Source organism: Tachyglossus aculeatus, chromosome 15, assembly GCF_015852505.1.
Source record: "Tachyglossus aculeatus isolate mTacAcu1 chromosome 15, mTacAcu1.pri, whole genome shotgun sequence".
NCBI classification, from domain to species: domain Eukaryota; kingdom Metazoa; phylum Chordata; class Mammalia; order Monotremata; family Tachyglossidae; genus Tachyglossus; species Tachyglossus aculeatus.
Window position 1 is genome coordinate 12,846,565 of NC_052080.1, and position 23,619 is coordinate 12,870,183.

General features: G+C 44.2%; 1 protein-coding gene across 1 annotated transcript in view; it reads left to right on the forward strand.

The window, feature by feature from the left end:
• PRKX (protein kinase X-linked) overlaps positions 1 to 21,586 on the forward strand; it is a 47,585-nt gene extending 25,999 nt beyond the window's left edge. Inside the window, exons 4-9 of the mRNA XM_038757129.1 lie at positions 6,387 to 6,506; positions 11,726 to 11,821; positions 16,727 to 16,784; positions 17,854 to 17,931; positions 19,263 to 19,391; positions 20,271 to 21,586. Of these exons, the coding sequence (XP_038613057.1) occupies positions 6,387 to 6,506; positions 11,726 to 11,821; positions 16,727 to 16,784; positions 17,854 to 17,931; positions 19,263 to 19,388 (478 nt within the window). The 3' untranslated portion in view covers positions 19,389 to 19,391; positions 20,271 to 21,586. The remainder of the gene's footprint in view (positions 1 to 6,386; positions 6,507 to 11,725; positions 11,822 to 16,726; positions 16,785 to 17,853; positions 17,932 to 19,262; positions 19,392 to 20,270) is intronic.
• The last annotated feature ends 2,033 nt before the right edge of the window (positions 21,587 to 23,619 follow it).

The following is a 23,619-nucleotide window of genomic DNA, read 5'->3' on the forward strand; positions in this document are numbered from 1 at the left end:
GTATATATGTTTGTACATATTTATTACTCTATTTTATTTATTTTACTTGTGCATATCTATTCTATTTATTTTATTTTATTAGTATGTTTGGTTTTGTTCTCTGTCTCCCCCTTTTAGACTGTGAGCCCACTGTTGGGTAGGGACTGTCTCTATATGTTGCCAACTTGTACTTCCCAAGCGCTTAGTACAGTGCTCTGCACACAGTGAGCGCTCAATAAATACGATTGATGATGATGGGGACACTCTGTATAGTCTGTAAGTTTAGTCAGTCCGTCAGGCGTATTTATTGAGCGCTTAAACTGTGTGCAGAGCACTGTACTAAGCACTTGAGAGAGGACAGCAGAGTGGAACAGACACATTCCCGGCCCACAACACGTATACAGTCTAGACTGTAAGCTCATTTGTGGGCAGGGAATGTGTCTCCCAACTCTGCTCTACTAGTATATTGTCCAGCGCTTAGAACAGTGCTTTGCACATGGTAAGCGCTTAACAAATGCCGTCATTATTATTACCGTGCACACAGAAAGCGCTCAGTAAGTACCGTTGATTGACTGACTGATAGGCACTAGTCAAATCTTCTGGATAGGCTGCGTCTTGGAGTCCCACAACCGAGGTTTATCCGCCGTTTCCAATGGGAAACTCCGTTTATCCGCATTCCCTGAAAGCAGTAGGGAGAATGGGTTTGGGGAGTCAGAGGACCTGAGTTGTAATCCCGCATCTGTCGCTTTGCTTCTGTGGGGCTCAGTTTCCTCCTCTGGAAAATGGGGGCTAAATAACTAGTCTCCCTGATTGTGAGCCCACTGTTGGGTAGGGACCGTCTCTATATGTTGCCAACTTGTACTTCCCAAGCGCTTAGTCCAGTGCTCTGCACACAGTAAGCGCTCAATAAATACGATTGATTGATTGGAGTGTGAGCCCCGTGTGGGACAGGAACTGTGTCCAACCTAATTAACTTGTACGTGCCCCGGTGCTTAGAACAGTACTTGACACATTAAAATCAATCAGTGGTATTTATTGAGTGCTTACTGTATGCAGTGCACTGTACTAAGCACTTGGGACGACAGTATTATATAACCGGGTTGGTGATAATAATAATGATGATGATGGCATTTATTAAGTACTTACTATGTGCAAAGCACTGTTCTAAGCGCTGGGGAGGTTACAAGGTGATCAGGTTGTCCCACGGGGGGCTCACAGTCTTCATCCCCGTTTTACAGATGAGGTCACTGAGGCCCAGAGAAGTGAAGTGGCTTGCCCAGAGTCACACAGCTGACAATTGGCGGAGCAGGATTTGAACCCATGACCTCTGACTCCGAAGTCCGTGCTCTTTTCCACTGAGCCACGCTCCCTGCCAAGGACGAGCTTAGGCTAAACAGATATTTATCAATCAATCAATCAGTCGTATTTATTGAGCACTTACTGTGTGCAGAGCACTGTACTAAGCGCTTGGGAAGTACAAGTTGGCAACATATAGAGATGGTTGCCTCTCAACTCTAAATATATTATAAATAAATAATATATTTATTATTATTGTTATTACAAACTTAGTGGTGTTAGGAGTCGTCAATATTTTCAGTGTTTTTACATTAGGGTGTCTATAAGGAGCGCTCCCCTGCCCCTCTGTCGGAACAATTGAATTTTTTGAAACTACTTCAGAGTAGTGAGTTCCTGTTTTCTCTCTCCCTGCTCATTTGAGCCATTGGCCGCTTTATAGCTAATGAAGCCATTATTGCCTTTAGGAAAAGGCCAATTATCCTGCAAAATCAATTAAATTTCCAAAGCTTAGAGGGTTTATTTTAGAGAGCTTTGTGGCCAGAAACTTGATTATGTTTTAAGCCTCAGCTTTATTGGGAAGATGCTGCCTCCTGGTGACTGTTTTCTTTGGGTCCAATAATAATAATAATAATAATAATGGCATTTGTTAAGCGCTTACTATGTGCAAAGCACTGTTCTAAGCACTGGGGGGATACAAGGTGATCAGGTTGTCCCAAATGGAGCTCACAGTCTTAATCCCCATTTTACAGATGAGGGAAGTGCTCGGAGAAGTGAAGCGACTTGCCCAAGCTCACACAGCAGACCTGTGGTGGAGCTGGGATTTGAACCCATGACCTCTGACTCTAAAGCCCTTGCTCTTTCCAGTGAGCCATGCTGCTTCTCTGATCTCTGATCTGTTCTTTTAGCCCAAAGGCCCTCAATAATAATAATGATGATAATAATAATGATGGCATTTATTAAACACTTACTACGTGCCAAGCACTGTTCTAAGTGCTGGGGAGATACAGGGTGATCAGGTGGGGCTCACATGTATACATGTTTGTATGTATTTATTACTGTCTTATTTTATTTGTACATATTTATTCTATTTATTTTATTTTGTTAATATGTTTTGTTTTGTTGTCTGTCTCCCCCTTCTAGACTGTGAGCCCACTGTTGGGTAGGGACCATCTCTAGATGTTGCCAACGTGGACTTCCCAAGCACTCTGCGCACAGTAAGCGCTCAATAAACACGATCGAATGAATGAAGGAATGAATTCCCATTTTACAGATGAGGTAACTGAGGCCCAGAGAAGTGAAGTGGCTTGCCCACAGTCACACAGCTGACAGTTGGCAGAGGCGGAATTCGAATCCATGACCTCTGACTCCAAAGCCCGGGCTCTTTCCACTAAGCCACGCTGCTTCTCTATGTACCCGCCGTCTAGGTAACTGGGCCTCAGTTACCTCATCTGTAAAAAGAGCATTAAAACTGTGAGCCCGGTGTGGGACAAGGACTGTGTATGACCTGATTTTCTTGTATCTCCCCCCTGCTCCATAATCAATCAGTCAATCGTATTTATTGAGCGCTTACTGTGTGCAGAGCACTGTAGTAAGCGCTTGGGAAGTACAAGTTGGCAACATATAGAGACGGTCCCTACCCAATAGTGGGTTCACAGTCTTAAAGGGGGAGACAGGGAACAAAACCAAACATACTAACAAAATAAAATAAATAGGATAGATATGTACAAGTAAAATAAATAAATAAATAGAGTAATAAATATGTACAAACATATATACATATATACAGGTGCTGTGGGGAAGGGAAGGAGTAATGCAGTGCCTGATGCATAGTAAGTGCATAACAAATACTGTTTAAAAAAAAGAAAGAGGTTTGCTTTGGTGCTAGATCAGAAGGGAGACTTTCTGAATAAGTGGAAGGTATTTTTTCAAAGAGAACTGCATGCTTTGGGAGGTATATTGTGGGATAAATAGCCAGGCCAGTGAAGGGTTAGGGATTTAGTGAAATGACAAAACCTGATGACATAGAGCGGCGTGGCTCAGTGGAAAGAGCCCGGGCTTTGGAGTCAGAGGTCATGGGTTCAAATCCCGGCTCTGCCACTTGTCAGCTGTGTCACTTTGGACAAGTCACTTCACTTCTCTGGGCCTCAGTTACCTCATCTGTAAAATGGGGATTAAGATTGTGAGCCCCCGTGGGACAACCCGATCACTTTGTAACCTCCCCAGAGCTTAGAACAGTGCTTTGCACATAGTAAGCGCTTAATAAATGCCATCACTATTATTATTATTATAGCAAGTGCATAACAAATACCATTTAAAAAAAAAGAAAGAGGTTTCCTTTGGTGCTCAATCAGAAGGGAGACTTTCTGAATAATTGGAGGGTATTTTTTCAAAGAGAACTGTGTGCTTTGGGAGGTATATTGTGGGATAAATAGCCAGGCCAGTGACGGATTAGGGAGTTAGTTAAATGACAAAACCTGATGACAAAGAGCAGCGTGGCTCAGTGGAAAGAGCATGGACTTTGGAGTCAGAGGTCATGGGTTCAAATTCCGACTCTGCCACTTGTCAGCTGTGTGACTTTGGGCAAGTCACTTCACTTTGTGCTTCAGTTACCTCATCTGTAAAATGGGGATTAAGACTGTGAGCCCCGTGTCGGACAACCTGAACACCTTGTAACTTCCCCAGTGCTTAGAACAGTGTTTTGCACATAGGAAGCGCTTAATAAATGCCATTATTATTTAAAGAGGACTGCCTCAGTGAAGCTGAAGGATCCAGAGGGGCAGCAATACAGCCCACATATTCATTACGCCAGCTAGATGGAGCGAGAAACTGAAAGAGCACGGGCTCCGCTGCTGTGCTTCTCTTCCAAAATTCAACAGGCTGCTTTTTCTACATTTCTGACCGCGTGTGGCAGTGCCGTGGGCTAACGAAAGAGATTGTAATTCCCGTTTCAGGATGGATTAGAAATGTCAAAGCGTAATGTAGATCCAAGAACGGGAGGTATTTTAATTTCCCCTTTTTTTTTCCAAGGTGTTTGTCAAGCGCTTACTGTGTACCCGGCTCTTAACTAAGCGCCGGGTTAGAGTCAAGCTGATGAGGTTGGACACGGTCCGTGTCCCACATGAGGCTCACAGTCTTAATCCCCATTTTACAGGTGAGGGGATTGAGGTGCAGAAAAGGGAAGCGACTTGCCCAAGGTGACGCAGCAGGCAAGTGGCGGAGCCGAAATTAGAGCCCAGGCCCATTCTGATTCCCAAGCTCACACCCTAGCCACAAGGCCACACTGATTCTGCCTAACTTGTTCTAGAAACTAAGTTCATGTAATGGATCATTTCAACATCGCTTAAGTGCTACAACATGCAGAAGCATTGCCTCCAGGGCACAGTGCTTGGCACATAGTAAGAGCTTAACAAATGCCATCATTATTATTATTCTTATATAATAGATATTAAACAGCTACTGTCCTTCAAGAAACTCTTCCAAGTGCTTAGCACAGAACTCTACACACGGTACGCACTAAAATACCATGGATTGATTGATTCAAGGAGCCTAAAAATCTAATGGGGAAGACATTTGGACACAAGCTTTGAATATTCAATAGACTAAAGAGTATAAGCATATGTAGAAATGATAAAAGACAAATATAGACCATTAAATAAATATCACATAATAGGTCTATACGTTCGTGCTAGATGGATTTGCTTCACCAGGGAAGAAGAGAAATAGGTTATGGCGGTAGCATGTTCTGTGTCATTTGTTTAGTGAAATTTGATTAACCTGGGCAAATGTCAGTATGAATTGATGTTTTCAAAATACCAGAATCTAACTTCAGAAAAGTTACCGATGGAGATGACTTGAGGTTTCGGATTGGTTTAAATTTAGTTTTACTAAATATTCTAAACCAGGAACCAGCAATTACCCTCGCTGGAGTGGTATCAGGAGGAAATATGAAGCTGAAAAGTTTTATTAAAGATAACTTCTGTTATCTCTATCATCTGCTAACAGGGTGGCCTAGTGGAAAGAGCGCGAACCTGGGTGTCAGAGGAGGTGGGTTCCAATCCCAGCTCCGCAGCTTGTCTGCTGTGTGACCTTGGGCAAGTCACTTCCCTTCTCTGGGCCTCAGTTTCCTCATCTGCAAAATGGGAATTCAATATTGGCTCTCCCTCCTACTTAGACTGGGGGTCCCATGTGGGACTTGGTTATCTTGTCTCTTCCCCAGCACAGTGCTTGGCCCATAATAAGTGCCACAATTACTATTAGTATTATTATCATCATTATGTGGGTCAATCAATCAATCGTATTTATTGAGCGCTTACTGTGTGCAGAGCACTGTACTAAGCGCTTGGGAAGTACAAGTCGGCAACACATAGAGACAGTCCCTACCCAACAGCGGGCTCACAGTCTAGAAGTCGTGGACTGTGTCCAACCTGATTAGCTTTTTTCTACGCCAGCACTTAGTACAGTGCTTGGGACATAATACGCGCCTCCCTCCCATCCCTTCCCCTCTAGCCTGTACGCTTCTTTTAGGCAGGGAATGTGGCTGTTTTATTATACTGGGGTACTCTCCCAAGTACTGAGTGCTCTGCACACAATTAGTGCTTAATCAACCCCAGCACTTAGTACAGTGCTTGGGACATAATACGCACCTCCCTCCCATCCCTTCCCCTCTAGCCTGTATGCTTGTTTTGGGCAGGGAATGTGTCTGTTTTATTTTACTGGGGTACTCTCCCAAGCACTGAGTGCTCTGCACACAATTAGTGCTTAATCAACCCCAGCACTTAGTACAGTGCTTGGGACGTAATACGCGCCCCCCTCCCATCCCTTCCCCTCTAGCCTGTACGCTTGTTTTGGGCAGGGAATGTGTCTGTTTTATTATACTGGGGTACTCTCCCAAGCACTGAGTGCTCTGCACACAATTAATGCTTAGTAAATATTAGCGACCGATTCTCTGTCTCCCTCTTTCCCCTCACAAATATAAGAAGAAACATTCTTCTGGTCAGTTTTATTCTCCGTGAAACGCAGTACCGCTTTTTACTGATTGCCGTGAACGTGGAGCACGTCGGAAACAGTAAGGATCTTTTTGGTGCCTTTTCTCAAATTCTCCCTTTTCCTAGGACATGGACGCTGTGCGGAACGCCTGAATACCTGGCCCCCGAGGTCATTCAGAGTAAAGGTCACGGAAGGGCAGTGGACTGGTGGGCCCTAGGAATTCTGATATTTGAGATGCTGTCAGGGTAAGTGGCCGTTCTGAATATCATTTCAAGTGTTCTCAAGGAACTCTCATTCCAAATATTTTTGGTGGGAATGCTTTTTGGAATCTTTTGATGGGCAGTTACATTTGGAAATGTACATATTACATTTACATGCGCATTATAATAATAATAATGGCATTTATTAAGCGCTTACTGTGTGCAGAGCACTGTTCTAAGCGCTGGGGAATTTACAAGGTGATCAGGTTGTCCCACGTGGGGCTCACAGTCTTCGTCCCCGTTTTACAGGTGAGGGAACTGAGGCCCAGAGAAGTTAAGTGACTTGCCCAAAGTCCCACAGCTGACAAGTGGCGGAGCCGGGATTTGAACCCATGACCTCTGACTCCAAAGCCCGTGCTCTTTCCACTGAGCCACGCTGCTTCTCTAACATACATCTTACCTCCTTCCCTTCCCCACAGCACCTGGATATATGTATATATGTTTGTACATATTTATTACTCTATTTATTTATTTTGCTTGTACATATCTATTCTATTTATTTTATTTTGTTAATATGTTTGGTTTTGTTCTCTGTCTCCCCCTTCTGGACTGTGAGCCCACTGTTGGGTAGGGACCGTCTGTAGATGTTGCCAACTTGGACTTCCCAAGCGCTTAGTACAGTGCTCTGCACACAGTAAGCGCTCAATAAATACGATTGATTGATTGAAGCCAACAGCCCTGTCCTGGCAAGATGGTCTTGTGGTTACTGGTAGAACAAGACTGAGAGAACACAGAAGACGAGGGCCTATGTACATATCTGTAAATTATGGATTTGTCCACAAGTGTTGTGGGGTGGAGGGTGGGTTGAAAACCAAGTGCTTAAAGGGGACAGATTGACGTGTATTGGCGATGCAGAAGGGTGAAGGGAGTAAGGGAAATGTTTAGTCTGGGAAAGCCCCTTGGAGGAGATGGAATTATAATATAATAAGAGAAGCAGCGTGGCTAAGAGAAGCAGCATGGCTCAGTGGAAAGAGCCCAGGCTTTGGAGTAAGTGGTCGTGGGTTCAAATCAAATGCCATCATTATTATTATTTTTATTATTATAAGGCGTCAAAGGTGGGGAGGGTGATTGCCTGTGGGATATGAAGGGGGAAGGAGTTCCAAGGCAGAAGGAGGACGTGGACGAGGGGTCAGTGGTGGGAGAGACGAGATCACGATACAGTGAGGAGGACGTGGACGAGGGGTCGGTGGTGGGAGAGACGAGGTCACGGTACAGTGAGGAGGTTTGCATCAAAGGATTGAAGTGAGCAGGCTGCGTTGAAGGAAATCAGCCAGGGAAGAGAGGTAAAATTAATAATAATAGTAATAATAGCATTTATTAAGCGCTTACTATGTGCTAAGTGCTGGGGAGGTTACAAGGTGATCAGGTTGTCCCACGGGGGGCTCACGGTCTTCATCCCCATTTTACAGATGAGGTAACTGAGTCACAGAGAAGTTAAGTGGCTTGCCCAAAGTCACACAGCTGACAATTACTCACTCATATCCCCTGCTCTGAGGAGGGAAAGTATCAAATTGGTTTCTTGCTGCATCCTAAGGACAACCAGACTCCAGGGATGTGCCACTTGTCCTTTTATCCTCTTTAGGGGATTTACTAAATTATTCTACAGTATTTACTCAGTTCACATGATGCTTCAGAATTTAAACTGCTTGGTTTCAACAGTCTCACTTGGCATTGTCCATCTTAAGAATTTTCTTGGAAGCTCAGATCTTGCTTCTGTGCATGTTCTTCTAGACTGTGCGCCCACTGTTGGGTAGGGACCGTCTCTATATGTTGCCAACTTGGACTTCCCAAGCGCTTAGTCCAGTGCTCTGCACACAGTAAGCACTCAATAAATACGATTGAATGAGTGAATGAATGTTCTGTTATCTCTCTCTCTTTATTACACGGAAACACACAAGAGACCTTCCCAGACTGAGCCCCCTTTTTCCTCTCCTCCTCCCCATCCCCACCCCACCCTACCTCCTTCCTCTCCCCACAGCACCTGTATAGATGTTAGTACGGATTTATTACTCTATTTTACTTGTATATATTTACTATCCTATTTATTTTGTTAATGATGTGCCTTTAGCTTTAATTCTATTTGTTCTGACGACTTGACACCTGTCCGCATGTTTTGTTTTGTTGTCTGTCTCCCCCTTCTTTATACTGTGAGCCTGCTGTCGGGTAGGGACCGTCTCTATATGTTGCCAACTTGTACTTCCCAAGTACTTAGTACAGTTCTCTGCACACAGTAAGCGCTCAATAAATACGATTAAATGAAATGAATTAGATTGAGAGAGGCGAGAGAGAGAGAGAGAAATGAATCACTTTTGCAAGTATTTGAATTTTGTAATATTTCTCATCACACGGTGGCAGCATTTCCAGGCTACAGACAGAAAATTCTGGGTATAGTTCAGATTTTCAATTAAAAAAAAATCAATCCAAAGTAAATAGAAAAGGTGCTTTTGTGTAGATTTTAAGGGTAAAATAAGTATGACCAGCAAATAGAAATGCCTTCTTTTACTCCCAGTAGTTTGGGCATTTCAGTTTAAAATCAATTTATCCAGTGATGAAAAGAGTAACCAAAGAGAGATCTGCCTGTTTATTTTATGCATCAAGCAAAGAGCATTTCAACACTTCAAGTATCACTAAACTGTTTTTGGCGTGATACTGAACAAAGGAGAAAGGGTAATTACCTCATTCTTTAAACTCCACATAATGTTTAAAGATTTACCAAACAATTTGGTTTCTAATTGTCCATTCCTCTAACTTGGGAGATAAAACAGTCACACTGGAGAGTAAACCTGAGAGTTTACTATAGAAGGCAGAAAATATCAATCGGTACGATAAAGGATTAGATTAATTCATGGGTGAGAGGTCCTGAATGGACTATTAGAGGGAAAAGTAAAGTTTTCGGAAGGTTCCTGCCCGAAAGGATTAGTGTGAGTCAGATTGGCGTTTCTTGTGTTCTGATGCATCGAATTCCAATTGGGTAAGTAAATCCTGTATTTATTAGAACCCGGGCTTGGGAGTCAGAGGTCATGGGTTCAAATCCCGGCTCTGCCAATTGTCAGCTGTGTGACTTTGGGCAAGTCACTTAACTTCTCTGTGCCTCATCTGTCAAAGGGGGATGAAGACTGAGCCCCACATGGGACAATCTGATCACCTTGTATCTTCCCCGGCGCTTAGAAAAGTGCGTTATAGTAATAATAATGATAGCATTTATTAAGCGCTTACTATGTGCAAAGCACTGCTCTAAGCGCTTTGCACATAGTAAGCGCTTAAATGCCATCATCATTATTATTAGTAGTAGTAGTATTAGTATTACTCTCTCAATCTCCTAGTACAGTGTTGTGCACACAGTAAGTGTTCATTAAACACGATTGATTGATGGACAGATGGATGGATTGCAGCCCGTGGTTGACCTCAGTTTTTTTCAAGTGGTGAAGAAATCCCAAAAGATATCCCTGGTTATTCCACTGACTCCCTGATGGTTAAAACCACAGTCCAAAACACGGCATTGGACTCCGCATTCAAATGGAGTACATGCTCAGCACTTCAACAACCTCTTCTTTCCCTCTTTAATCCCCATCCAAACCTCTTGCCGTTTGGTTTGGGACATCCCACTCTCCCCACTCCCCAACTCGGAGCCAAGTTTCTTCAGCGTTTCTCTAAAGTGGGGTTTCGTTTGGCCTGTGGGGCGGTATTATTTAATGATTATGGTACCTGTAAAGCACTAACTATGTGCCAAGCACTGTTCTGAGGGCTGAAGTAAATAGAAGTCGATCAGGTTGGACAAAATCCCCGTCCCAAAGGGTGCTCACACTCTTAATCCCCATTTTGCAGAGGAGGGAACTGAGGCACAGAGCAGTGAAGTGACTTGCCACTAAGCCACGCTGCTCATTGCCCCTGAGCACCGACTGTGTGCCGAGCACTGTAATAAAAATAAAAATGATGGCATCTGTTAGGCGCTTACTATGTGCAAAGTGCTTAGAACGGTGCTTTGCACATAATAAGCGCTTAATAAATGCTATCATTATTATTATTATAACGCACTGTTCTAAGCACCGGGGAGGATACAGGGTGATCAGATTGTCCCATGTGGGGCTCAGTCTTCATCCCCCTTTGACAGATGAGGTAACTGAGGCACAGAGAAGTTAAGTGACTTGCCCAAAGTCACACAGCTGGCAATTGGCAGAGCCGGGATTTGAACCCATAAATACAGTGCGAAGCGCTGTACCAAGCACTTGGGACAGTGATGAAAACTCTCTGTACCTGCTCTGGACTTAAACCTGAATATCCGCAGCGCCGACAGAGGATGTGTTGTCACTATGTTTTTGAGGGGATGGAAAGTTGTTAGGGGATAGCGGGTAATGTTGCCAACCTGTACTTTATATGTTGCCAACCTGTACTCCCCAAGCGCTTAGTACAGTGCTCTGCACACAGTAAGCGCTCAATAAATACGATTGAATGAATGCAGTGCAACAGAACTGATAGACTCAATCCCCACCGCAAATACCGTATGGTCTTTAGCGGGAGATGGACTTTAAAATCAATTATGGAGAGGGGAAATGGAAGGGAAGCTCCATGTGGGACAGGGATATTAGTGTATCTTCCCCAGGGCTTGGCACAAAGTAAGTGCCTATCAAATACCACAGTTATAAGGGTGTGGAGCTCATTATGGGCAGGGAATGCATGTGTTATGTTGTCCTCTCCCAAGCGCTCTGCTCACAGTAAGCACTCAATCAATACCATCGATGGACCAGCACTTAGAGCAGTGCTTTGCACATAGTAAGCGCTTAATAAATGCCATTATTATTATTATTATTATTGATTTACATAAGTGCTCTGGGGCTGGATTGAGAATCAAAGCGCCGAGAGAGACACGCACACGTGTCACAAAACACCAAGAAAGCAGCAGCTGGGAATTCCAGCAGCGGTTAGAAATAATATACCTTCTGGTCCATCGTACAGATGGCCTCCTGCCTTACCATTTCCAGCAGGCGATTAGATGTGTTTTGTCTTTGTCAAGTCATTCTTTCTAACCCCACGTGTTCAGTTGATCTCGCGCCTTGCAAGCCGGTGACATTACATTTCAGTGCATCCTGAGGTGGGATTATTTCAGTAAGTGCCGAAAAGCGTTCGGGGTGAAAGAAATCAACACCACGAAGCTGTCGTCTTCCTCATTTTCATAAACTGAAACTGGCCGTTTGTCTTTCTAACAGGTTTCCTCCATTTTTTGATGACAACCCGTTCGGCATTTATCAAAAAATCCTGGCGGGCAAAATAGATTTCCCCAGGCATTTGGATCTCTATGTAAAGTAAGTGAACTGATCCTCTTGACAGGGGTTTGCATGCTTTAAGAGCCTCCTTAATTCAAGTCACATTTAAGGAATAGGCAGCGCAGAGACTGCTCTCAGTTAAACATACGGTTGCTTAAGTTGAAAGTTACTCTTTCCAATGTATAATAGAAATGGTTTCTAGCCATCCAGTTTTATTAATTATGCCACAGTTTTGATCATCTCCCTCACAGTTATGCTGGTATTAAATCTGCTCAACGAAAATGTATTTCTATTGTTGTCTATCCCCTCCTTTAATAATAATAATAATGGCATTTATTAAGTGCTTTCTATGCGCAAAGCACTGTTCTAAGCGCTGCTGTAGCTGCTTTTGGGCAGATAAGGTGTCTGTTAATTGTTGCATTCTCCCAAGCACGTAGTACACAGCTCTGCACACAAGTGCTCAATAAATGCGACTGACTGACTGAAAATTATCTTAAAAGAGTAGATCTGAAAACTAGACATACGTTCATTCATTCATTCGATCGTATTGAGCGCTTACTGTGTGCAGAGCACTGTACTAAGCGCTTGGGAAGTCCAAGTCGGCAACATATAGAGACGATCCCTACCCAACAACGGGCTCACAGTCTAGAAGGGGGAGACAGACAACAAAACAAAACACGTAGACAGGTGTCAAAATCGTCAGAACAAATAGAATTAAAGCTAGATGCACATCGTTAACAAAATAAATAGAATAGTAAGTATGTACAAGTAAAATAAATAGAGTAATAAATCTATAAATATATGTACACGTGCTGTGGGGAACGGAAGGAGGTAGGGCGGCGGGGATGGGGAAGAGGAGAGGGAAAAGGGGGCTCAGTCTGGGAAGGCCTCTTGGAGGAGGTGAGCTCCCAGTATTGTGAACTGTGAAAGATCCTTTATTTTTAATTCATTTTATAAGGCATTTCTCTTGCTGAGTTTGTCTTTGGCCTTACCACTGATTGCTTAAGCAGAGACCACCCATCCCTCCATCTCAAACAATTTAAATACTTCATTTTGCTTATGCTGCCAGGATTTTACAAGTGTTGACAGTCCATTAAGAGTGTAGCATTTGGGTGGAAATCGGGGTGAGTCTGCTGAGGGCAGTCCAGGGTAATATTATCCGCCTAATTGGCAGCAATTTGAGCTGCAAACCATATTTTTAGCTTTAAAAAATGTCATTACCCACATGTGGTCCGGTGTATGTTTTACCAGTTAACGTACCTTTTTGAGATGTACTGAAAGCGATCCACTTTCCTTTTTGAGTGAGTATGATTTCCAACCTCCTTCAGCCTTAATTGAGCGGTAGGGTTTAGAGTTGTGGCATTCGTGAGCAAAGTTGGAGGTGAAGCTAAAAGGAAACAGTGACATTATTTTAAAAAGGCTCTTCAGAACTTGAGGTAGGAAATTCTTTGGCTCATTTGGCCAGTGGCCTCGCCGTTGATTAAGCAGAATTGGCGTATTAACTGTGGTCGTAAGTTTGGGTGATGCTAAAAAGCAGGGCCAGAGTTGGGTGAATTCCAAATCTCTGCGTGTGTCTGGACCTCTTTTTTAAAATGGTACTTGTTAAGCACTTACTATATACTAGGTACTGTATTAAACATTCAGGGTAGATGAAGAAAATCAGGTAAGTCCAGTCCCTGTCCCCAAATGGGACGCACAGTTTAGGAGGAAGAACAGGTACTGAATCCCCATTTTACAGTCGAGGAAGCTGAGGCCTAGAGAAATGAAAGTGCTCTGCACGTAGTAAGCGCTCAATAAATAGGCTGTGAGCCCGTTGTTGGGTAGGAACCGTCTATGTAGCCAACTTGTACTTCCCAAGCGCTTAGTACAGTTCTCTGCACACAGTAAGCGCTCAATAAATACGATTGAAGGGATATTCATGAATGAATGCCTTGCCCAAGGCCACACAGCAGACAAGTGGCAGAGCCGGGATTAGAACCCACATCTTCTGACCTGGAGGCCCATGCTCTTTCCATTAGGCCTCGCTGCTTCTCCACCTTATTCATTCAGTCGTACTTATTGAGCGCTTGCTGTGTGCAGAGCACTGTACTAAGCGCTTGGGAAGTACAAGTTGGCAACATAGATGGTTCCTACCCAACAACGGGCTTGAAGCGCTTGGGAAGTACAAGTAGGCAACATATTCTGCACTGATACTCACTGCTGTCAGACCGAATGCATTTCAAGTGCCTCAAATAGAAGGACTCTATATGTTGCCAACTTGTACTTCCCAAGTACAGTGCTCTGCACACGGTAAGCGCTCAATAAATATGATTGATTGATTGATTGACTCTAGGGTTTCTGCGGAATCAGGTGGAATGGGGGACAACGGAATCTGTGATAGTCATGTCTTTTTTTTCCACTGTCATCGGGAGTACAAGCAGCACAGAATCCCGTCTCCCCATCCTTCGCCTCCTCTGCCCTGTCTCCTTGGCCACGGTGCCAAAACAGCCGACAGCAGGGTCATCCAGTAGTTCCCAAATCCAGATAATAATAATAATAATGGCATTTATTAAGCGCTTACTATGTGCAAAGCACTGTTCTCAGTGTTGGGGAGGTTACAAGGTGATCAGGTTGTCCCACGTGGAGCTCACAGTCTTCATCCCCATTTTCCAGATGAGGTCACTGAGGCCCAGAGAAGTGAAGTGACTTGCCCAAGGTCACACAGCTGACGGCAGAGCCGGGATTTGAACCCATGACCTCTGACTCCTAAGCCCGGGCTCTTTCCATTGAGCCACGCTGCTTCCCAAATCCAGATGACCTCTGTCCCTGAGGATCTGCCAATGTCAGGACTTGGATGCTGTGCCAGGGTGGGAGGCAGAGTCTGGTGGCCAGATGCTAGACGGGTCACCCCGGGTCATTCTTCTATAATAATAATAATAATGGCATTTATTAAGTGCTTACTATGTGCAAAGCACTGTTCTAAGCGCTGGGAAGGTTACAAAGTGATCAGCTATACCAGCCTGGACACTTGAATCTCAGAGATGCAGAATTACTAGATCATCATCATCATCATCAATCGTATTTATTGAGCACTAACTGTGTGCAGAGCACTGTACTAAGCGCTTGGGAAGTACAAGTTGGCAACACATAGAGACAGTCCCTACCCAACAGTGGGCTTACAGTCTAAAAGGGGGAGATAGTGGATCTTTATACCAGCCTGGACACTTGAATCTCAGAGACGCAGAATTCCTAAGTGCCGGCACTGGAAGATAACGGACCTTTGTTCCGCGCTAGACCAATCTGCAAATTTTACTCTCTCCTGGGGAAAACAAGGAACTAAGTCTCTGGTCACTTTTGTCCCATAATTATTAAAAACGAAATGATCCTCATCCTCCTGCATTTCTGACCACTTTCAGCCTACCTCTCAGATATCAGGGAAGGTGACGGTATTTCTGAATTTTGACATTTCTGGCATGTTTCTGTTTCGACGTGGGCTGTTTGGAACATGTGGGTTTTTAACACGGGCACTCCTCAAGAGATTGGGGTGTGGTTTGGAACCATTAATAATATATATAATTGGGAAGGCCCACGTGAGAGATGTTGAGGCCCTTTAGTTGTGTTTACTTAAAACAGATGTCTTCCATTTGGCATTGATAATCAGAGAGATGCATTTTCCTCTGGGATGCATTCCATCCTAAAGGGTTAGGCAGTCTTCTTATCAGTCAATCGTATTTATTGAGCACCTGCTATGTGCAGAGCATTGTAATAATAATAATAATGATGATGGTATTTGTTAAGCGATTACTATGTGCAAAGCACTGTTCTAAGCGCTGGGGACGTTACAAGGTGATCAGGTTGTCCCACGGTGGGCTCACAGTTTTAATCCCCATTTTACAGATTAGGTAACTGAGGCACAGAGAACTTAAGTCACACAGCTGGCAGTTGGCGGAGTCGGGATTTGAACCCATGACCTCCGGCTCCAAAGCCCGTGCTCTTTCCATTGAGCCGCGCTGCTTCTCCAAGTGCTTGGGAGAGTACAAGACAACAGAATTGGTAGACAAGTTCCCACAACGAGTTTACAGTCTAGAGGGGGAGACCTCCATTAATATAAGGAAATTAAAGATACGTACATTGGTGTTGTGGGGCAAATATCAAGTGCTTATTATTCTAAGTTATTTTCCCATCCAGAGATGATGTTCTCTTAAAGTAAAATCATCTCTCGCTTTTTTACCGAAGCTCCCTACTCTTAGCTGAGAAATGAAGATTTTCATAAGTGCTCTAGAAAAACTTCATAAATATTTAGATCAATTGGCTATCAGATGGAATGGATTAAAACGAAAACTGACTAGTGAAGCAAATTGGGTAGACATAAAAAGCATTTCTTCATTCTGATGCCACGATTTGTACATATTTCCCGTGTGCCTTCCCGGTTAGAATGTAAGCTTCCCATGGACAGGGAATGAAGCAGCGTGGCTCAATGGATAGAGCCCGGGCTTTGGAGTTAGGGGTCATGGGTTCAAATCCCGGCTCTGCCACTTAGCTGTGTGACTTTGGGCAAGTCACTTAACTTCTCTGGGCCTCAGTTACCTCATCTGTAAAATGGGGATTAAGACTGTGAGCCCCCCCATGGGACAACCTGATCACCTTGTTACCTCCCCAGTGCTTAGAACAGTGCTTGGCACATAGTAAGCACTTAACAAATACCAACATCATTATTATTATTATTATTATTATTATTATTATTATTATTATTATTATTACCTCCCCAGCGCTTAGAACAGTGCTTTGCACATAGTAAGTGCTTAATAAATACCACCATTATTATTATTATTATTATTATTATAAAAAATACCACTGATTGATCCTTGCAACGGAGTCTCTAATCGGAGCTTATTCCATTTTGCCTTGCGAAATCATTTAAAGCAGTTTTTCTTCATTTTTTTCCTCCCCCCCCCCCGCCCCCAGGGACCTTATTAAGAAGCTTCTTGTCGTCGACAGGACGAGACGACTAGGCAACATGAAGGTTGGTGTTTGATTCCTCACATACTCCGTGTTGCTTAGGGAAGGCTCAGCTACGTGTGGCCATCCTCGCTATTTGTGTGTACAGTGTCTATTCACCTGCGTACTTGTTTCTTCATTCTGGTGCCACGATTTGTACATATTTCTCCGTGTGCCTTCCCTTAGAATATAAGCTTCCCGTGGACAGGGAATGACCCTGAGGCCTCTGCTGAACTTTCCCAAACGCTTAATACAGTACAGTGCAGTGCATTGCCCTAGGGAAGTAGCACAGCCTACCAGAAAGAATGGGAACCCGGAGTCTGATCTCGGATCCATTGCTTACCTGATGTGTGTGACCTTGGGCAAGTCACTCGATTTCTCTGCGCCTGGGTTTCCTCCTGTAGGATGTGGGTTTCCCCCTTTTAGACTTAAGGTTGTCCCCCTTTCAGGGACAACCTGATCACCTTGTAACCTCCCCAGCGCTTAGAACAGTGCTTGGCACATAAGTGCTTAATAAATGCCATCATTATTATTATCATTATTACTAGGGGTTCGCAGTCCTAGTCCCCAATTTACAGGTGAGGTAAACTGAGGCACAGAGAAGCCAAGTCATTTGTCTAGGGTGACACAACAGGTAAATGGCAGAGCCGGGACTAGAACCCAGACCCTCTGACTCGTAGGCCCGAGCTGTTTCCACTAGGCCATGGCTGCTTCCCAGAACGCAGATGAGCTCCCTCAAACACCACTTAGATGTAGAAGTGGCGCTGCTTCTCTAACATGCATCTTACCTCCTTCCCTTCCCCACAGCACCTGTATATATGTATATATGTTTGTACATATTTATTACTCTATTTATTTTACTTGTACATATCTATTCTATTTATTTTATTTTGTTAGTATGTTTGGTTTTGTTCTCTGTCTCCCCCTTTTAGACTGTGAGCCCACTGCTGGGTAGGGACTGTCTCTATATGTTGCCAACTTGTACTTCCCAAGCGCTTAGTACAGTGCTCTGCACACAGTAAGCGCTCAATAAATATGATTGATGATGATGTGTTTTCAGATATACTTAGTCTGAAGCAATATTTTGTTTTTAGAACGGAGCGGATGATGTCAAAAGGCATCGGTGGTTCAGATCGATCGACTGGGAGGCAGTACCTCAGAGAAAATTGAAGGTAAGGAAGGCAAGTCGCCGCGTCGCTTTTAGACTGTGAGCCCACTGTTGGGTAGGGACTGTCCCTATATGTTGCCAGCTTGTACTTCCCAAGCGCTTAGTACAGTGCTGTGCACACAGTAAGCGCTCAATAAATACGATTGATGGATTGAGTGGCAGAATCAGGCGGCCAAATACAGCTCAGGTTTCATAAAAAGGCCTGGGGCTTTCCGGACGATTAGTTGTAGCGATCCATTGGATGACCATCAACTTGGAAGCTAATGGTGTATTTGTTAAGCAACCAATTAATCGTATTTATTGAGCACTTACTGTGTGCACAGCACTGTACTAAGAGCTTGGGGAGTACAAGTTGGCAACACCTAGAGACGGTCCCTACCCAACAGTGGGCTCACAGTCTAGAAGGGGGAGGTACAGTGCTGAGCACTGTACCGAGAGTTGGGGGGAACCCCTTTTCTCCCAGCAGTTCCTGTCTTTTCATTCATTCAATTGTCTTTATTGAGCGCTTACTGTGTGCAGAGCACTGTACTAAGCGCTTGGGGAGTACAAGTTGGCAACACCTAGAGACGGTCCCTACCCAACAGTGGGCTCACAGTCTAGAAGGGGGAGGTACAGTGCCGAGCACTGTACCAAGAGTTGGGGGGAACCCCTTTTCTCCCAGCAGTTCCTGTCTTTTCATTCATTCAATTGTCTTCATTGAGCGCTTACTGTGTGCAGAGCACTGTACTAAGCGCTTGGGGAGTACAGTTGTTCTCTTCCCCTTCCCCTCTCCAACCAGACTGCAGGTTCCTAGTGGGCAAGGAGTGTGTCTACCAGCTCTGTTGTGTTGGACTCTCCCAATCATTGATCAGTGACTCTCCCGTCATTGATTGAATGATGATCAATCAGTCGTATTTGTGGAGCGCCTACTGTGTGCAGAGCACTGCACGAAGCACTTGGGAGAGGACAATAACATAACAGGCACATTCCCTGCCCACAACGAGTTTACAGTCTTAAAGGGGAGACGGCCATTAATAGAAATAAATAAATTCCGGCTCTGGACGTGAGTACCGTGGGGCTGAGGGAGGGGTGAGTAAAGGGAGCAAATCAGGGCGATGCAGAAGGGAGTTGGAGAAGGGGAAATGAGGGCTCAGTACAGTGCTTTGAACACAGTAAGCCTTCGATAAATACTATTGATTGGGCGATTGGATTAATCCATTAGCCTCACTTGGGCACCCTGGGAGTCATAAATAAAAACCATTAGGTCAGCGTACTCAAAATTCCTTGACGGAAGCCCGAGACCTCGCCTCTCTTTCCACCTGCTGATGTATGTCTCCCCGGGTTTCTCTCGCTTAGCCTCCTATAGTGCCGAAGGTATCGAGCGATGGGGACACGTCCAATTTTGAAGCTTATCCTGAAGATGACTGGAACAAGACTCCTCCCGTACCGCCTAAGGACTTGGAAATCTTTAAGAATTTCTGAAAGGTAGCTCGATCAATCAATCCATCAATCGTAGTTATTGAGCGCTTACTGGGTGCAGAGCACCGGACTAAGCGCTTGGGAAGTCCAAGTTGGCAACATACAGAGACGGTCCCTACCCAACAGTGGGCTCACAGTCTAAAAGGGGGAGACAGAGAACAAAACCATACTAACAAAATAAAATAAATAGAATAGATATGTACAAGTAAAATAAATAGAGTAATAAATATGTACAAACTCGATCTCCGTTACTATTCTTCCTAATGACAATCTTCAGTCAGTGTCGTGTGCGAACAGCAGACCCGTTAACCCGGCTCTGCTGCCTGTCTGCTGGGTGACCTTGGGCAAGTCACTTCACTTCTCTGGGCCTCAGTTTCCTCAGCTGCAGAACGGGGATTCAGTACCTGGTTCTCCCTCCTTGAGCCCCCACGCAGGACGGGGACTGTGTCCGAGCTGATGAACTTGTGTCTACCCTAGTGCTTGACATCTACTAAGCGCTTAATAAATACCGTAAAAAAACAGCCAGCGATTTTTCAACGTTCATCTCGAGAGACGCCCTCGGTGGTTTTTCTGTCGGGAATCTTCCCAGGTGATGTGCCGGACTGGGATTAGAACCCAAGTGTCCTTATTCCCAGAGCCTTCCTCTTCCTTTGGACCAACCGCAAGATCGGGGGGCAGGGAGGGGACTTAAGAGCAGTAGCATCATCTTTCAAAATGAACAAGTTTCTCTCTCCTCTCTCATAGTATAGACAGTATGTAGGACTATTGAAGGAAAAAAGTATATTTCTATTCTGCCAAATGTAGGGGCCAAAAAGATTTCCCCAGTGAACCAATTTGTAAGTGACAAACTAACCTTTTCTGTGAATTTATATTCTTTTATGTTAGGAACTGGAAGATTGGAGGTAGGAGAGCGTTTGGGGAAGAGCGTTCTGCGTGGAAATGGAGCAAGTCCTCATTGAGGAAGAGGAATTTTCCGTATTCGTGTCTGCACATATTTATATAAAGAGCTCGGCGGGCAGGTGAAGTTCACTTTGAACAGTACAATCTGGCATTAGTTCAGTCGATGCTATTACCAAACATCTACTCAGTTGTGGACCCATGGATTATATTGTTTTGTTGTCCATTTTAATTTATATTCTAGTGTTTCCTGCTCTCCCAGATTATTTTGCTTAATTATATCGTAGACTTAACTTTATAAGTTTATACTAAACTGTGTCATTATAAGCACAAATTAGTATATATGTATATAAAGAGAACAAAATGACTAAAGCACAGTGGCTGTGCAAAGATGTAAATGTTTGTATTTTGCAGAGTTTATGATTTTATTTTTCAAGCAATTTTTTTTTAAAAGAGGCAGTTCTCTGGGGGAGACAAAAAGTCAGTTTTTTCATCATCTTATATACATTTTATAATTCTTTGTAAAAAAAAAAAAAAGATGTACCTAAAATGTCTGATACTTCATGTTTGCATCTGTTGTACTTGAAAGCAGAGGAATGGGAAAGAAGGCATTTTCTCGTCAGTTCAAGAGAACTTGACACATTTAAGGTGTCCATTGCTCAAGCGTTTCGGAACCATTTTCTGTGTCGTCGTGTCTCGCAACTCCCATTTTTTTGTTTGTGTGTGCGCGGCTGTGCGTGCGGTGGGATTTCCACGAGTCTGAGACTGAAAGCTTAACTCGGAGGCCTGAAATCCGAGCGTACGTGCATGGCCGGTAACGGACAAGTTTGTGTTTAACATTGGACCCTGCCGGCTGTGGTTTCTTTCCTACGTTTACTTCATCCCTTGGTGTTTGAGGGAGAGGGAGGGATACCCAAAGGAATATTCCCCTCCGTGTGAGCACAACAGGAAGCATTTTGGTTAACTTCAAATCGTTCTTCACAGCGCGGTGGTTTATAACCGCCGCTGAGGCCCTCGGGAGGTGAAACGGGGTTATCGCTCAGATCTTTGCCAGTGGAAGCTAGGGAGGTGCCTGAAAACATGAAAAGTTCAGAAAACAGAGCCCGTGGCAGAATTCCAGTTGTCATCCCTAGCCAAAAGAAACCACAGTGTTCCCTTGTAGCTGAGAGGCTTGTCGACCTAAAGAGTAAACCCTCGGACATCCCTTCCACTCTGCCTCTCCTCCGCTACAGGATTGGGTGGCCTGAAAACTTTGACAATGATTAAAATTCTCTCTCACACATCAAAAAACTAGTGAAGTTTTTTAATGGTGTGTCAAGTGCTGCTGACTTGTACTTCCCAAGCGCTTAGTGCAGTGCTCCGCACTCAGAAAGCGCTCAATCAGTTGTATTTATTGAGCGCTTACTATCATCATCATCAATCATCAATCGTATTTATTGAGCGCATACTGTGTGCAGAGCACTGTACTAAGCGCTTGGGAAGTCCAAGTTGGCAGCATATAGAGACGGTCCCTACCCAACGGTGGGCTCACAGTCCGATGGAATGAAAGTTGGACGTTGTCCTACGTAGGGCTCACCGTCTAAATTGGAGGGAGAGGATTTAAGCCCCATCTTAAAGCTGAGGGAACAGAGGCAGAGAGAAGCGACTCACCCAAGGTCTCACAGAAGAAAAGTGGTAGAGTGGGGAATAGAAGCCAATTCCTCTGACTCCGAAGCCCGAGCGCTTTCCGCTAAGCCAAGGGTTGGTGAATTTAGTTGGGCACATTCGGTACATACTGTGCCTCCCCCAAAACTGTGTGTGCTGTGTTGAAGCGTATTTGCAAAGCTGAGAAGCACCGAGGGCTTGGAAATGTTCTCAGAGAGGCTTGCTCCAGAAAGCCACCAAAAAGTTAGTCCCTTTGGGCGACGCAGGAGCTTTCTCAGAGTCCCGGAGAAAAAATGCAATTCATACACTTCTCCTCGTACCCATCTTACCCCACAACCAATTTCTTAGTCACCGGCAGGAAAGCCATCCGGAGATACTGAACAGACCTCAAAGGTCAGTTGTATTTGAGCGTTTACTGTCTGCAGAACACTGTACTAAGTGCTTGGGAGGGTACGACATAACAGACACATGCCCTGCCCGCAACGAACAGAGTCAGAGGGAATTTACACTCTCTTTCGTCCAATGTGATCTGTGTTGCAAAACTTTTCCCCTCGTTGGGAACTTGGATCCAACCCTTAGCCTGCCACGGCTTGTGATCTTTACGGCACGAAGAGATTGGCTTTTAAATGAAATACTGAGTAGCAAATATTGGACTTCTGATGCTTCAGGAACGGATCTGAATTTACGGTGGTGTAGTTTGCACAGTGGCCGAGGCGTCCTGAAGTCTTTTATGCCTCAGAAACAGCAATTAAATCTGTTTGTTTCTCAGAAAATCTTTAACACAAGCTAGGGGATTTGGGTCTGTTTTTAAATAACAGATGTTTTTGAGAAAGGATTTTCGCTGGGAAGGATTAGCCCTGGCTGGTGGGGAGAAAAAAGTAGATTATTTTTAATATCCCCCAAGTTACTCGCTCAGTTCTTATCTCCAATTCCTTTGGTATTGCTAAGACCGGGGCCCAGAGTGATTAATCATTTAACTGCCAGAGCTAAAATGTAACTCAATAACCGTAACTTTAATCCAGGAGAGTCTTCTCCATCATCTGTTCGAACTTTTGGACTCAAAACTACCAGAGATTCTAGCCAAAATTTAGTCTTCTTTCATCCCCTGCCCTTTTTTAAAAAAAAATAATATCTGTTAAGCGCCTTCTATGTGCCAGGCACGGCACTAAGCACTGGGGTAGATATTAAGCTAATCAAGTTGGACCCAATCCATGTCCCACATGGGGCTCGGGCTTAGTTCCCATTCTACAGATGAGGAAACTGAGGCACAAAATTTAAGTGACCTGCCCAAGGTCACAGAGCAGACGAGTGGTGGAGTTGGGATTAGAACCCAGTCCCTTAGACTCCCAGGACCATGCTGCTTGTCATTTATTCATTTAAAATTAAATTTTGAACTTTTATTCCAAGGGAACTGTTCCTCTCTGTTTGTTATGTAGATCGCTTTTGTGGTGTGTGACTTAAAAACGTCCCCAAGTGTCATGACCAGGCCCGGGTCACTTAATAGTCATGAGTTGAAATGTTTTACAGCATCTGAAAGCCAGTGCCTTACCGCTGGACAGAGTCACGGGAAATAGGGATGGTACATCGACTCCACCGTTCTAACGGAAATGAAATCCATCCATTTGGGTGGTAAAATTAAGACCTTAAAGAAAATTCAAAGACAGCGAGTGGTGGTAAACACCTCTTTGAGGAG